The sequence below is a fragment of the Carettochelys insculpta genome, chromosome 16 (assembly GCF_033958435.1).
Source record: "Carettochelys insculpta isolate YL-2023 chromosome 16, ASM3395843v1, whole genome shotgun sequence".
Lineage (NCBI taxonomy): Eukaryota > Metazoa > Chordata > Testudines > Carettochelyidae > Carettochelys > Carettochelys insculpta.
In genome coordinates, this window is record NC_134152.1 from 3,101,208 (window position 1) to 3,116,059 (window position 14,852).

A 14,852-nucleotide genomic window follows, 5' to 3' on the forward strand; every position below is an offset into this window, starting at 1 on the left:
CACTGGCTTACAGCCGCCGTCGGGGCTCCCCCCCCCCGCTGCCCCGGCCCCAAATCGAGGCAGGCCGCAGCCCCCATCTTTTGCGTGCCTGGCGGGGGAAGAGATTGGCCCCTGCAAGTTGCATTACAGTTCCCTCAGGCAACAGGGCCCAGATCCTCAAAACTATTTGGGTACCTAATCCCCACCAGACACAGGAAGAGGGTTGCTGTGGCGATCCCCTGCAACACCCACCCAGGCACAAGAGGGCTTATTAGAGCAGGACACCCACTGCCCTCAAAGCTGGGGCCTTCGTGTTGGAGGCCGCTCCCTGCAGCATGGTGGTGAGGACTGGGCTCCTGCAACCAGTTTCCAGTCAGGGAGGTGAGGGCTGGGGTCGGGTATTGGCCAATCCCCTTGAGAGAGCTGAGTGGAAAAGCTCTGTGATTGTTGTCTGGCGAGCACACCAGCAGCGTGGATGAGCCCTGATGGATCTTCTCCATGTGCTGTACATGTGCTCTGTATCTTAAAGCTGCTGCTTGTGCCCCAGGGCGGCTCTCACCAACCACTTGTGGAGATGCATGCCGATGTGCGATAGTGCCAGCTCCTTATTATCCTCCCACACCCCCAAGGGTGGAGATGAGGCACAGGTGTTTCCCTTTTGCTATCTGGCCATCCAGCCGGCATTGCTTGTTAGACAAGTTTCCCTCCCTCACCTGCTTAGCCATCTCTGTCCTTTGTCATGTTTCTGTCACTCTTGGAAGACTTTGGAGTGCCTTCTGTGCCTGTCTCAGCTCCTCACTGGCATTAGGCTTTTCTTAACACTCCACACAGCATCCACGGAAAAGTGGACCCAGAATGGAAGTTGCATCTCTGTGAGAGGCGAACGGTTTGCTAAGATTGATGGTGTTGCAGAGAGTAGCTCTTTTTTAGCATTAACTCAAGTGACTTCTGGTGTGACTCAGCTGGAGGAAGGTCACACACGTAGAGCCATCCTGGAGAAAGCACTCAGAGCCAAAGCAAGTGCATATGCGTCCTTTCCTTTTGCAGAATGTCCTTTTATTGGAGTGAGTGACTGTGAAGTGCCAGAGTGGTTGGCTTCTTTGGCAGCAGTGCTGCATGCACCTGATTTGAGACTCAGCTCTTTGTAAGCACAACAGTCTGGGGGGACATTCCCTGTAGGTTCTTGTGCAGGACTTTGGATCAGCCAAAGAGATCAGTTCCCAGAGATTCCATCCCAGCTTTTAGACTGAACCTATTTCTTCTGGGAATTGGATTTCAGATACTCAGTGCTGGGTAAATATTCACCCAGGGTTGACATAGTCAGTAAAGTCCATAGTTACAATCTGGATCTCACACTTAGAGATGAGCAAAGAGTGGAGAAATTGTCTGTGAATATTCATTTGCCCTTAAAATAACATTTGGACATGACAGTGTTCGTGGCCTTTTCAGCTTGAATGCAACAAGTGTTCAAGCTTAATTCTTATGATTAGTGCTATTATTCAGTATTTATATTGCCTTCATGCCAAATGTCCTCCATTAGCAGTGGATTACACCAGTGGTGTACTAACACATACGAGCGTAACCGCAGCTGCACTGTGACCATTGACACGGGAGAGTGAAGTGTCTGCTCTGCAGCCTGAGCTGAGCACTGCCTGGCTTCCAGCTCATTTAGTACAGCCCATGACCTTAGCCCCTAACGTTGCGTGTTCATTCTCTGCTGTTGACAATCCACATCTGTCAGCCTTACACAAGGATAAGTCCGTTGTCCTAGGAGCTTTATTACATTCACTAGTGGAAGTAATCCCAAGAAGCACGTTCCGAGTTTTCCAAAGTTAATGTAAAGTGGTGCATTGTCTTATAAAATTTGCCAGTCATTGTGGTTTGATTCAGTTACCACAATAAATCAATCCAGGAACATAAACAGTTCCACATATTTTTTATAGCACGAACCAGCACTTACAAACATTCACAATAAACACCTGGCATATGATCTGCAGACTGATGATTGGCCAGAAAAAATAGTAAAAAGTATTAAATATGAGCTTGTGTAAATGTTTTGTGAACAGGGGAAAGATGATATTCACTGAAGAAAATATTAGTTGCCAATTATTTACTCAGCTCTACTTACCCCAAGCAATATCCAAAATACCTGGGTTAAAATTCTGGCTTCCTGAAATCAATGAGAATTTTGGAAATGACTTTGATGAGGCTGCATTTCACCCCACCATCTGGAATGTGACTTTTCTGGATTGATTAATGCTCCTGAGAAGGATGTGGGAGAAACCTCTAATGTGCCAGAGAGGTTAATACCACAATGTGGGAGGAGAAAGTCCCTCCCCTTGGCCAGACTGGGCACGCTGGAAGTTCTGTGCCAGTATAAAAGGAAGCAACTCAGCTCAGTCTGAGCTGAATGCTGTAATGGAAGGATCTGCAATAGAAGCTCCAGCTGAGGACCAGCCCCAGCCCCTGCTGCTGGAAGCCATGGAAGGAGTCAATGTGACCTCACTCGTTTGTTGCACTAGAGAACCAGGCTTCCTAGGATACTGATCTGACCCATCCTGATCATGCCAAAGCAGGTTAGCCTTAGGTCTTGACGATGTGCCGACCTACTCTGGGTCCTGTGGGTGCGCGTGGGGTGTGATACAGCGGGGTGGAGTTGGGTGGCCCGGGACCGACCACCCCACCTTTATAGCAGCCTTATATAGTGTAGCAGCAATATGTGATTCAATGTATCTACTTTAAAACCTAGGTTTCCACAGTATTATGAGTACCAGGAACAATAACACTCCGATTGTGAACACCACAATGCCCTGTGGCTGTTCTCAGTCCCAATAATTCTCTATACAGCCCCAGCTAGTCCAGCTAGTGGTATTTACCAATAGTGATTTATTCATTTATTCGTAACTACAATTACTTAACACTTGTTATATATATATATATATATATATAGTTATTTATTTGGCATAAGCTAAATACTAGGTTACATATAACTATATATAATTACATGTGACTTACCAATAACATCCAATGCTCCCACATCTCACCAATAACTACGTTACAGCGGCCCTTCAAGTCAGAGATACGGCTTGGTTGGGACCTTTCGTGGTGGTGACGTCCGGGTGATCAGGCCGGGGTCTGCTGTCTGGACTGGAAGTTGCTAGCCTCCGCCTTGTGTCCAGGAGCCCACACCCTTATTCCTGCTAAATCACCTTTTATACTGTTTCTTACTTGGGGGTTCGATACCTGGCCAATTAAAGCGTTTGTTACCTAATTTGGGCTTTCTATCCTCCCGGCCTGTCAGAACATGTTACAAGATTTCCTCTGTCCTTGGTCTTTTTCTGACCCTCCCCTGGGACCCTCTGATGTTGTACAACCAAGATGTTCTCTTTGGGGGGCTTCCAGCTACTAGCCCCAGCTGTTCTCTTTGGGGGCTTACTATCTGCTTGTCAGGATGTTCTCTTTGGGGACTCTCCAACTACTTGTCAACTTTCTGATTTCTTTCTCCTGGCCTGACTTCAGACCTTCCCGCCGTTGTATGATAGCATTCCAAGATGGAGTGTATGGTCATTCTGCCTTGCGAGTGAGGCCCGGCCACCAGGTGCTCATGCTCCCACAGGTCTGAGCTTTTGTGGGCAGTTTGGTCAAATACAAACCCTCTGGGCCCAGTAACTGCTTTTTATCTAAGCTCCTCGACCTGTGTAGGGCAGTTGGCTGAATGGTATTTATACTTTGCGTTTACGTTTAAATTAATGATGGTGTCTGGTATAAACCATTAGGTGAACCAACTTTCAATGCCTGCATGACTCAACGCGTTGCGACATCTTCCTCCTTTGAATGACTAAATGCCAACAATGGCTTCATTTCTTTATGCCTCATCTGTCCTGTCTGCCCAGTTCATTGTCAGCCTGAAAGGGAGCTGAAAAAACCTCGATCGGAAGATCTGTGTTGAAAGTGTTTAGAAGTGAGACCTGCTCAGCTTAGAGGCTCAATACTGGGAAACCCTGCATTGCTTTTAAATTTGCCTTAAAATTCATCCTGCAGGAGATCCCCACTCCAAAGTCTGGGTGCAGCTTGATATGACTCGCTGTACAAATCCTGGGTTCAGTGGCTTGTCAATGATTAGTAAATCGGGCATCCTTGCTTCTTGCAGAGGAACATGTAACACTTGTTGTGTGTCTCACGTTTCCATTTCCTTGACATTCTGTTACCTTTAACATTCTACAGCAAAGGTCACATTCATTTCATTAGTTTCTGAGAAGCTGCACCAGGGGCCCTTTAATAAATGATCATTTTCAACTTGCTAGGCAATTACGGAATTAAACAATTGAGCCAGAGGAGCTCTCAGTGCTTTTCTTGTGTGAAAGGGTTTGGCTTGACTAGCCCCCTGGACTGCCTAGCCCAACTCATCCACTTATGTTTCTCTCTCGCAAATGGATAGACTGAATAATGCAATCAAGAATTCAACTGCTGTATTTCATAAAATACTAGAACTGGAAGGAACCTCCAGAGGTCATCAAGCCCAGGCTCTTGCCCTCGTAGTAGGACTAAGCGCCATCTATATTATGCCAGTTAGATATTTATAAAACCTGTCCTTAAATATCTCCAGTGATGAAGATTCTACAACCACCCTCGGCAATTTATTCCGGTGCTTAACCACCCAAACCAGTGTTTTTCCCAATGGCCAACCTGAAATTTCACTGGAAAATGTTATATTCCTTATCTGTCCTGTAGCTGGAGTCTCTGCCAGCAGCCTCCTCTACCCCAGGCAAAGGGCCATCGTCCCCATCCCATCACTTGGCAGGCTAAATGGTGTCCATACTGTGTACTGTGTGTTGGTAGCAAGACACTACTGACTTTCCATAGGCTGGCAAATGCTCTTGTTCGGCACAGGTCAGGCCCTGAGGGTGCCAGAATAGAGAGGTTCAACCTGCATTTGATACATTATTTGCCTGTCCCCTCTTTACAACACTTTTTTACCCTAGGTTATATTTTGTCCTGCATTTATCCACACTATCTCCTTTTGCTCTCTTTGGTGGCTCACACATTTGTTATACAGGTTGAATCTCTCTCATCCAGCACCCTTGGGACCTGACCTTGATGAATTAACCTTAAAGAAGGGGACATAGTAAAGCACTGTCGTTAAGCAAACGGTACACCTGTATAGCCTACACTGATGTAGCTAAACCCATGCAACTAAAGCAATTGTGTCTGTTCATACTGTAGCATTTGCTCTAGTATAAACCATGCAGCTTTTCAAGACACGTCCAGACAACTGACCAACGAGCCATTTGTGGAGTTGGGAAAGAATTTCCCGAGATCAGATTGACAATAACCTTGGGGTGAGGTTTCACCAGCCCCTCTAATGTGTGGGTGAAGGTAACTTCCTAGGATTATCTGCATATATCGCAATCCCTCCCTGCCATGGTAGGGGTCTGGGGAACTGGTGCACCTTGGTCCCTTCTACTCTCTGCCGGGGAGAGGTAATACTTCAGTCTGTTTTTGGTCACTGGGTTTAGTTTGTGGGTGGTGGTAGTGAAACCGTATCCTGGATGTCAGACCAGATGACCTAGTTGTCTGTCTCTTCTGGCTGCAAACTCTGAAGTCACCCTGGTGCATTACGTTAGGGGTAGGACTCCTAGCGTACCACACACCCCTGGGGCGATGCATTTTGGGGCAGTTCCTGCTGTCTCCCAGAATTCTCCAGCGGCCCATGCCGTTTCTAAAGAAGTATCTCTCAGTGTAGGTGAGGCCTGAATTAATGACTTCAGAAGGGTTCTGCTGATTTCCACCAGCCTAGGATTTGGCCCTGAGTGACCCATTTAGAGCTACTGAAAGGCTGCCTCCTTGGACACTAGAAAAGCCGGTAGATGTAGAACAGTGCGTACTGTTATCTTTTCTTATGCCCTCTCCCTTTTTCTCAATTCACCTCTTGTCATTGTACTGGAGAAGTGTGTGATAATCCTACCATTATGTCAGGTATCTGTTTGCTGCATTCTGTGCTGTTAGGCTGCCCAGCTGAGAATTCCTAAACACACACCTGGCATTATGCTAGTAATGAGAATGCTTTGCTACTTCAGACAGACTTTATTTTGTCTTTGTTATTTCTAGAAGATTTGTGCTTGGTGCTTCAAAGCTGCTGCAGAGGAAGAGCTATTCTGCGGGGGTAAAATGAAAAGAGTCTGGACAATTGAGCGTTTCCTATTCTTCTTTTGTAAATGAGTTTTGTGTGTGCCCAAAATCTTAGAATTTTTCAAAGCTATAAATAGCATCTTGAAGGCCTGGTTGGAAATCTCCGCTCTGATTGTTATTCCTTAGGCAGAGCCGCTGTTGCATAAAACTGTCTCTGTTAACAAAAGGCCAGTTAATTGTTATAAAAGTCAGAGGCCTTTCCATTCAGGCTGTGTATGGGTTATGCAAGGTTCAGTTAAAATCAAGTGGCCTTCATCTTTCAGGAGAGACGGCACACACTGAACTGGATTGGGAGTTGGGGGATTTAACATGGTCTCTTTCTCACGTATCCCTCTGTTGTCTCCAGTCAAACACTTGTCACGAGGCTGCACCTCCTAAAACCAGCACTCTCTGGTCTAGCAACATTCTGCATCTGGCAGGACCAGGGATGCTCCTGGACCAGAGAGCCAGGGCAGGAGGACAAACCAAGCCAGCCTGGGGGCCAGGGCCAGAGCACTAGCATCCCTGGACAGCCACATGAGGTCAGAGCCAGAGCCGGAACATCGGCAACCCCCCAGCAGCTACACAGGGCTGGGACCAGGGAGTCTGAGGGCTGCAGTGGTGAGTCATGGCTGGAGGGCCAGTGGGGGACTGTCCCTGAACCCAGCAAGGGGTCTGCCCTCTCCTTGGGTCATCCATCCCCTGGCTTGGGGATCAGGCTGATGATCGATCCGCAGTTTTATGCTTGGCCCTGCACAAAGGCTGGACAGTTACTGCCAGGATCCAAGACATCTAAGAAATCAACAAAGCAACAAAGGATACTGGAAGAATCTTCCTGAGAGCAGTTGTGTTGAAAAAGACCTTAGAAGAGATACAATGTTAACAAAGCCCTTGTTCACAGTTACAAAAGGAAGCAGATAAGTGGAGCCTGGCATTCAAGGTCAGTATGTAGCTGGTGACTCCCATTGTACCAACCACCATTACAAAGCCCTTTCACACCTTACTAAACACAGGAGGACGGAAGATCAGTGAAAAGTGACATGTGAAGTATCTAGTGAGTTTTCATTTTAAAAACACCTCTGTCTTTGGTGGGTGCGTTGCAGCCTCAAGCACCTGCACCCTCACTCTCCCGCAGAGAGCACGGCAGCAACTCTGCAGTAGCGGGGAGCTGGGCTCAGGGGCTCGGGGACAGAAGCAGGGCAGGGAAGTTGGTGGGGGAACACATGAAGGAGGAGCAGTACCTCGCACCAGAGCTGCGGCCTGGGAGGTGGAGCAAGAGGCCAGGACATTGGGGCAGTCAGAGCAGGGGGCGGTCAGAGCAGGCGGTAGGGGGCTGAGGGATTCCACCACTGGGTCCAGGAGGTGGAGCAAGAGGGGGTGGGCTGGGAGGTGAATTAGGGGGAAAGGCCAGGGGATTGGGCCATAGGGTCAGGAGGCAGAGTCAGGGGAGGGCAGAGGGGCCAGGACTGGGGCTGCTTGCGGTGCCCCATATTTAATGGTGCCCTACACAGCTGTGTACTCTGCATGGGCCTAAGGACGGCCCTGCTCTTTTAGCTGTGGTCTTTATTATAAGAGAAAAGTCTCTTTTGTTGGTGGGCGAGTGGGAGAAGATAGTCTGATTCTGTTTCTTTTAAGGTGAACACACACAAAAGGGGACAAAGATAAAGCTGCAAAGGTAGAGAACACTGCCCCTCTCACTTGGTGACTCTTATGTGCAGCTTGGTTGCTGGAGAAATACTGGCAGACACAGGGTCTGGACAGCCCCATCACATCCTGCTAGGTAATTTCTTGACCTGTGTAGGCTATTGTTTTAGGTGCCTTTCATCAGGAATTTTGTACAAGGTAGAGCTGACCTGGCCAGCCACACCAGACTTTTATGAGAGGGGCATCTGGAGAGAGAGAAGCTAGAGAAAGAACCTGTCACATGGGGGAGGGAGTAACAGCAAGAACCCAGCCCTGACGTGTGTGAGCTGGTCCTTAGCTGAAGCTGGGGGAGACGGTTGACATCTGTTTTCCACTCCCTGCCCCAGCCTGACCAGGACATGGTACAGGGTCAGGACAGTACAAACCCAGTAGTGTCGTGGCAGACCCTTGGCTCCCCAGAGTTCATGGGGGTGGTAGCCATGATGGTGACGCTCGTCCCTTCCAGTCCACATGTCCCCTGCTTCTGTTTCCTGTCCTCCCCAGAAACAATGCCGTCCAATCAAAATGCATTTCAACCTCAAACATCTCCCAGTTCCAGAGTCTTTCTCCTTGTTCTGATGCAACTCATGTCCTCACCAGGAGCCTTGCAGACCCTTCCCCTCAGTTTCTTGCACTTGACCAATCCAGTCGGGGCCATTGTCTCCAAGAGAGCACGGTGTGTGTGTGCCTGCTCCGTAACAGTCTGTGCTGAGCTGAACACAAAATGTCCATCCCTTTCACCAGACGGAAGATGCTTTGGAAGCCTAAAGGTGCAGTGCACTGGAGCAAAGTCCTGACACTTCTGTAGCTACATGTACCAGGAGTAGGTAGTTGCTTTGACTGGTGTGTGTGTGGCAGTGGGGGGCAGGGGTGCCAGGATGCCTGCACATCAGCTCTGTCCCTTTCCCCCCGTCTCAAAACCTTACCTGTTGGTTTAGACTAAAAATAATAAAAAGACACCTCTCCAAGGCCAGTGTTTCTCCATTTTTTTGACAGCCAGGAGCAGCTTGCTGCCTTCTTAAGCCATGTCAGGGAGATCTGGGGACAAGGACTGGTGTGGGTCATTGAGAGAAACTGCTCTAGGTCACCTATCAAATTACGAACGATGCAATCAGTTCACTTCAGACCCAACAGGATGGCTTCAGTTCAAGAGGAGCTCAGCCAGCCATCTATGGATCCTCCTTGTCACCCTTTGGGTGTTACATCAACCCTCGCCAAACAGATGTCTTTCACAGCCTGCCGGGAAGGTCACCCGATTTGGGTTATTTCAGAGCCAGAGCGTCCTGGAGCCTTGCACAGGGAATGCCTTCTCAGATGCCTCTTGATTCTGGTAAGTTCTTAAATATGTCTTGGCATGTTCCCAAGGTTGCCTGCTCTCATGACTTTATCATGAGTTTCACTGATAATTGGTGCTTTCCTGAAGTCCAAACTGCTGCCACCAACAGATAGCATGGGAATCCCAGTTCTTATTTCAAACGCAAGTAAGTTTTTAGCCATTGCAATTGCAGAAAACAGCTGGAGAAGATGAAGCCAAGTGCAAGAGAAGAAGGGGATCCAACTCAGGCATCTTCAGGAGCAGAAATGTTGCAGTGTGGCAGAGGAGGGTAGGAGACACCTCATATTGGCAGTCCCATTTCATGTTGGACCATTGGCTTTTGTGTCTTATCTCTGGCTTGACGCCTGTAAGGCAAGTGTCACTCTCAGGCTTTTTTTTTTCCAGATCAACTGCTGGCAGTAAGCCTCACCCTTGCTGACTGAGCTAACCTTGTTATCCCCACCCTTGCTCTGGCTTATTTATACCTGGCCCTACAGATTTCCAAGACCAGCATCTGATGAAGTGAGTCTGTGCTCACGAAAGCTCATGCTCAAAACTTTTCTGTTGGTCTATAAGGTGCCACAGGACCCTTCGTTGCTGTTACAGATCCAGACTAACACGACTACCCCTCCGATACTCTCAGGCTTTAGTTAATAGAAATCCACCAACTTTCAGAGAGATGCCAAGGTGAGACCTTTACTCTTACTCATGCTGATCACAAAATATCTCTCTGTGGAACTGGCATCTGGGAAGGCTGAAATATTCTTCTGCAAATTTAATTGGCTCTTCCCAGCCAAAGTGCAACCTCCCCCACCAGCTGGCTGTGGGTGACTCAGTCACAAACACGGCCTTTGTTGGGAAAACGTAGTCATCCCCACGGGCAACTTTTACTGGAAGTCTCCAGGGCTTCAGCATGCACCAGCACTGTAACTGCCAGGTTTCTTTTGTTATTTCCTGTCCTTATGTGCAGAGGAGCCAGAATCTCTCTCCCACCCTCAGCCTGGCATGAGAAGCCCAAGACCCTAGGATGTGTCCTCTCTTCCATCTGTTCTGCCTTGCAGCAGGTGTGCGGAAGCCCAGCAAAAGCTGCAGTGTGGAATCTCTGTTTATTGTTGCAGTGGTTTTCCAATCAAATGGGCATTAGTTACAAGGAGGATGAGGATTATTGAAGGCCAGAACTCTTAAAAGGATTTGAAAAAGAACTAGATAAAGTCATAGAGGGTAGGTTCATCAATGGCTATTAGCCAGGGTGGGTAGGAGTGGTGTTCTTAGCCTCTGTCAGAGGGTGGAAATGGATGACAGGAGAGGGATCACTTTGGTGATTTTTTTTACCTGTTCTGTTCACTCCCTCTGGGGCATCTGGCATTGGCTTCTGTTGGCAGACAGGAGGCTGGGCTAGATGGACCTTTGGTCTGATCCAGTATGGCTGTTCTTATTCTAGCCCTCCAGCTCTGAAAGCTCAGCTTGAGCTCTGAGAATCAAAATGGGCTCTTTTCTTCTTGTGCATTGCCACTGACAAAGCTTGTGCAAAACAAATTGTGCCTGGTGATGACCGTTGCTCAGGGTTGGTTGGTATAAGAGTGCAACCCAGTAGTTAGGGCTTAGGCTCGTGATATGCAAGGGGGTTTTTTGTAGGGGAGTCCAAGCCCTCCCACTCCATCAGGCTGAAAACAGGCAAGGTAAGTAACTCAGGTCTAAATCTGGCTCGAAGATGTTTTCCTGCTATTTGCATTGCACTTTATATAAAGCTGGCTCTTTTTAATTCTCCACAGCCTTTGTCCCTGTGCTCATTAAAAGGGCTGCAGCAGTTAGTGAATAAACATAGGATCCAAGTTTTCCGTGAATGGCGGATGATTTGGGGAGTGTAACAGAGACAACTTGGCCCTGTTTGTTTGCAGCACTTATTGTCTTCGTGTGGGGAAATGGGGGCTCAGCAGGTCTGTCTCAGGCCTGAGCCTCTGAAATTGGGCATCCAAAAATGGGGCTTGAGTGTGCCCAATATAAAGATGTCTAAATGAGTTTGTCATTTAATAGTTGCTAAGAAGTCAAACTAATGCGCCGTGCGGGGTTGGGGAAGGGGCTAGGGGAAAGGCTGTAGGTGAAGACTGAAGTTCATTGGCAGGACCCTGAAGGCCTACAGTGTTGGACCAAAAAGAGTGCAGCAGAAGGAGTTAGTGGGTTGGCACAGCTGGGTGAGGAAGGTTTGCGCACCCAGATCCAGACAGCACTGTATTAATGTTTCACTTTCATAACCACACAAATTAACACTATAACATGGAAAGAAAGAGTTCAGAGGAAAATGTTTCTTTCATGAGATGCTAAAGTGATGGCTGTTGTTAATGAGCTGTTCTGTCCTGCCAAACCTCATGCTCCATGCTGTGATAGGCACAGCAGGGACTGCTAATTAATTAATAATCAGTGGTTTCAGCTCAGATGAGGGACCACCACCTCTGTGAGAAATCTCTCTCTGGAGAAATGATTTTCAAAATCCACCCTTGGGGGCAATTTTATTCAAACAACAACAAAAGAAGGGGAGCTCCTTTTGAAATGAGAGCTCCCTAAAGCCTCATGCAAAGACTGCTATGTCAGTTACATGCAGTTCATGCTTTTGAGCTTTTCCCACAATTTTGAAGGCTAGAAACACACATTTTCAAGAAGAGATGGAGTACTAATCCCTTAATATCTTAGGCATCATTTGCCAGTCACTCATCCTGCTTCCTTCTCTACCATACATAGTTTCTTTGTGGAACCTCTATCCATACCAGAATTTTGTCTATTTTTTTATCCATGGTGAAGTAAATTTTGTTATGTGCACCAAGGCATGTGTGGATGTGCACCACCAATAGAAATACATGCTGTCAGCTGTGGGTTGTTGGGGGCATTGTGCTAATCAGCTGGGTGGAACCTAAATGTTTCCTGGGAGGGCACCCAAGCACTCAGCTCACAGAGAACAATGGCTCAGACCACATTTTTCAGTTCCCGGAGCTTTGTGCCAGGGGCAGATGTCCTACTCACTCCACCCTGGTTACAGCCCTGCTGGGATGTCACCCAGCTCAGTCCCCATTGGGCCACAAGCAGGGGTTAACCAGGTTGGTCTCCTTCATTGGTAGTGGCTGGGTTCAGACAAGCGTTACAAACTGTGGCCAAATACCTACAGTCACAATAGTCATCAGTGAGGATTGGGGGAAATTTTAGCCCCAGAAGTGCCAGCATCTCTCATGTTAAAACAACGTAATGCCTTTAGCTGTGACTTACGTAGCCGATGGCTATCGTCTCTGACGCTAAGCAATGGAGGTGGATGTGGTTGCTTAGAGACCATGTAAACATCTAAACATTTTAGGTTGTTGTCCCTCATGCACCTCAGAAAAGATTGCGAGGCGATGAAATGTTCAAAGCTGTATACGTCAAGCCTTTGAGAACGTGCCATTCTTTGCCTGGTTGATCAAAGGAAACCGAAATAATACGTTGCCCCTTTCTAGCTCTTTCATCTAAAGGTGTCAAATCACTTTACAAATATTACTTAAGGCTCCCAATGTTTCAATTATAATAAGGTGACCAACTCAACCCAAAAACTCCAAAAGGCGTTTTTGCATACAGACGTAAGGAATTCAGGAAAGAAGTAATTAATGTGTCTGACCTGGGACCCAGCAAAAGAGGAAGCCGAGCTACTTGATACGCTGTCAAGTAGCCTGCATGGAACACAGGGCACTCGAAATGTAATGGATTCATCTGTTTGCACAGGGTCACTGTGACCGCTGTGCCTAACGGCATGTCACTGTATTGCAGCATCTCCCTGCAACCATTAATGGGATTCCTTCTTTTTTGAGAACAACAAGAAGTCTTGTGGCACCTTAAAGACTAACAGATACTTTGCAGCCTAAGCTGTCGTAGGCAAAGACCCGTTTCGTCAGATGCATGAGTGGGGGGGTGGTTTCAGAGGGGTATTTAAAGAGTGGGGTCCCAGTAAAAGAGAGGGCCGAAAGGTCTATTCAGCAAGGTGGAAATGGCCCAGTATCAATAGTACTTATCAAAAGAGGAAAAAAACAAGTTAGATCAGACGGGGGATGTGAGCCTTTGTCAGACTCTAATGGGGAGATATTAATGCCCAGGGCAGAGAAGCTGGTTTTATAAGCTGCGAGCCACTCCCAGTCTCTGTTTAATCCTTGGTTAATGGTGTCAAATTTGCAAATGAATTGCAGCTCAGAGATTTCTCTCTCCATTTGATTTTTGAAATGTCTTTGTTTCAGGACTGTCACCCTTAAATCTGCCACTGGGTGTCTGGGGCAATTGGAGTGCTCCCCCACAGGCTTCTCTACATCACCATTCCCGATGTCTGATTTATGTCTATTTATTCTTTTACGTAGAGGCTGTCCAGTTTGGCCAATGTAAATTACAGTGAGGCATTGCTGGCACATGATGGCATCTACTACATTAGTAGATGTGCAGGTAAAGGAGCCCCTGATGGTATGGTTGATGTTAGGTCCTGTGATGATGTCACTGGTGTAGATATGTATATAATAGACTGGGAGTGGCTCACAGCTTACAAAACCAGCTTCTCTGCCCTGAGCTTTAATATCTCCCCGTTAGACGCTGACAAAGGCTCACACCCCCGTCTGATCTTGATTGTTTTTTCCTCTTTTGGTAAGTATTATTGATACTGGGCCATTTCCACCTTGCTGAATAGGCCTTGTCAGCTCTGGCCCTCCCTTTTACTGGAACCCCCCTCTTTAAATACCCCTCTGAACCACCCCCCACTCATGCATCTGATGAAGCGGGTCTTTGCACACAAAAGCTTATGCTCCAAAATATTTGTTAGACTATAAGGTGCCACAAGACTTCTTGTTGTTCTCAAAGCTACAGACTAACACGGCTCCCTCTCCGATACTTCCTTTTTGAATAGTAACAGAGAGGGAGCCGTGCTAGTCTATACACTATCAAAACAAAAAAGCAGTCCAGTAGCACTTTAAAGACTAACAAAATCATTTATTAGCTTTTGTGGGACAGACCCGCTTCTTGTTCTTTGAAACTCCTGCCACACAAACCATCACACAGCAGCACCACGCTGCAATGTTCTTCCCTTCGCATTGCTGGCGTGTCACCGTGTGGTGACAGAAACAACAAGGAGGCCTGTGGCACCTTATAGACTAACAGGTATTTTGGAGCAGAAGCTTCCGTGGGCAAAGCCCCGCGGGCTCAGATGCACGCATGTGGTCACAAGCATCCATACGCTGCAAGGTAACAGCCTGATCTGGGTCTGAAGCAGCGTCACAGGGTGCAAACCCCCAGGAGTACAGCGCTCTCTGATGCTGGGCTTGTGATGCTCCGCTCCACGCCCCCCGCCAACTCGGCCCCATCCGCCCTTCGCCACCGCGGCCCTTCGCTTCCTGACGGAGTTTGGGCTGCGCGCCCCGCCGTAGCCGGTTGCTATGGGGACGGGCGGCGCGGCCTGGCGGCCCAGGGCTTGCAGCGGGACTGGCGCGCGAGGGGCCGGAGGCGGCGGCGGCGGCGCGGGGTCACCATGTCGTTCCGGGATCTCAGGAGTGAGGAAGCGGCCTCGGGGGAGGGCGGGGGCCGCGGGCCGCGGGCCGCGCCGCGTCGCGTCGCGTCCGGTGCTGTGTGGGGGCGGGGCGTCGGCACTCCGCGGTGGGAGTGCTCGCGTGGTGCTCGCTCGGCCGTGCCCCCCCCCCCATCGCCGCACCCCGTTATT

General features: G+C 48.3%; 1 protein-coding gene across 1 annotated transcript in view; it reads left to right on the plus strand.

Annotated features, from left to right (window-relative positions):
* The first annotated feature begins 14,426 nt into the window (after positions 1-14,426).
* The window catches only part of CLUAP1 (clusterin associated protein 1), a 113,460-nt gene continuing 113,034 nt past the window's right edge, over positions 14,427-14,852 (plus strand). Inside the window, exon 1 of the mRNA XM_075010995.1 lies at positions 14,427-14,685. Within this exon, the coding sequence (XP_074867096.1) occupies positions 14,463-14,685 (223 nt within the window). The 5' untranslated portion in view covers positions 14,427-14,462. The remainder of the gene's footprint in view (positions 14,686-14,852) is intronic.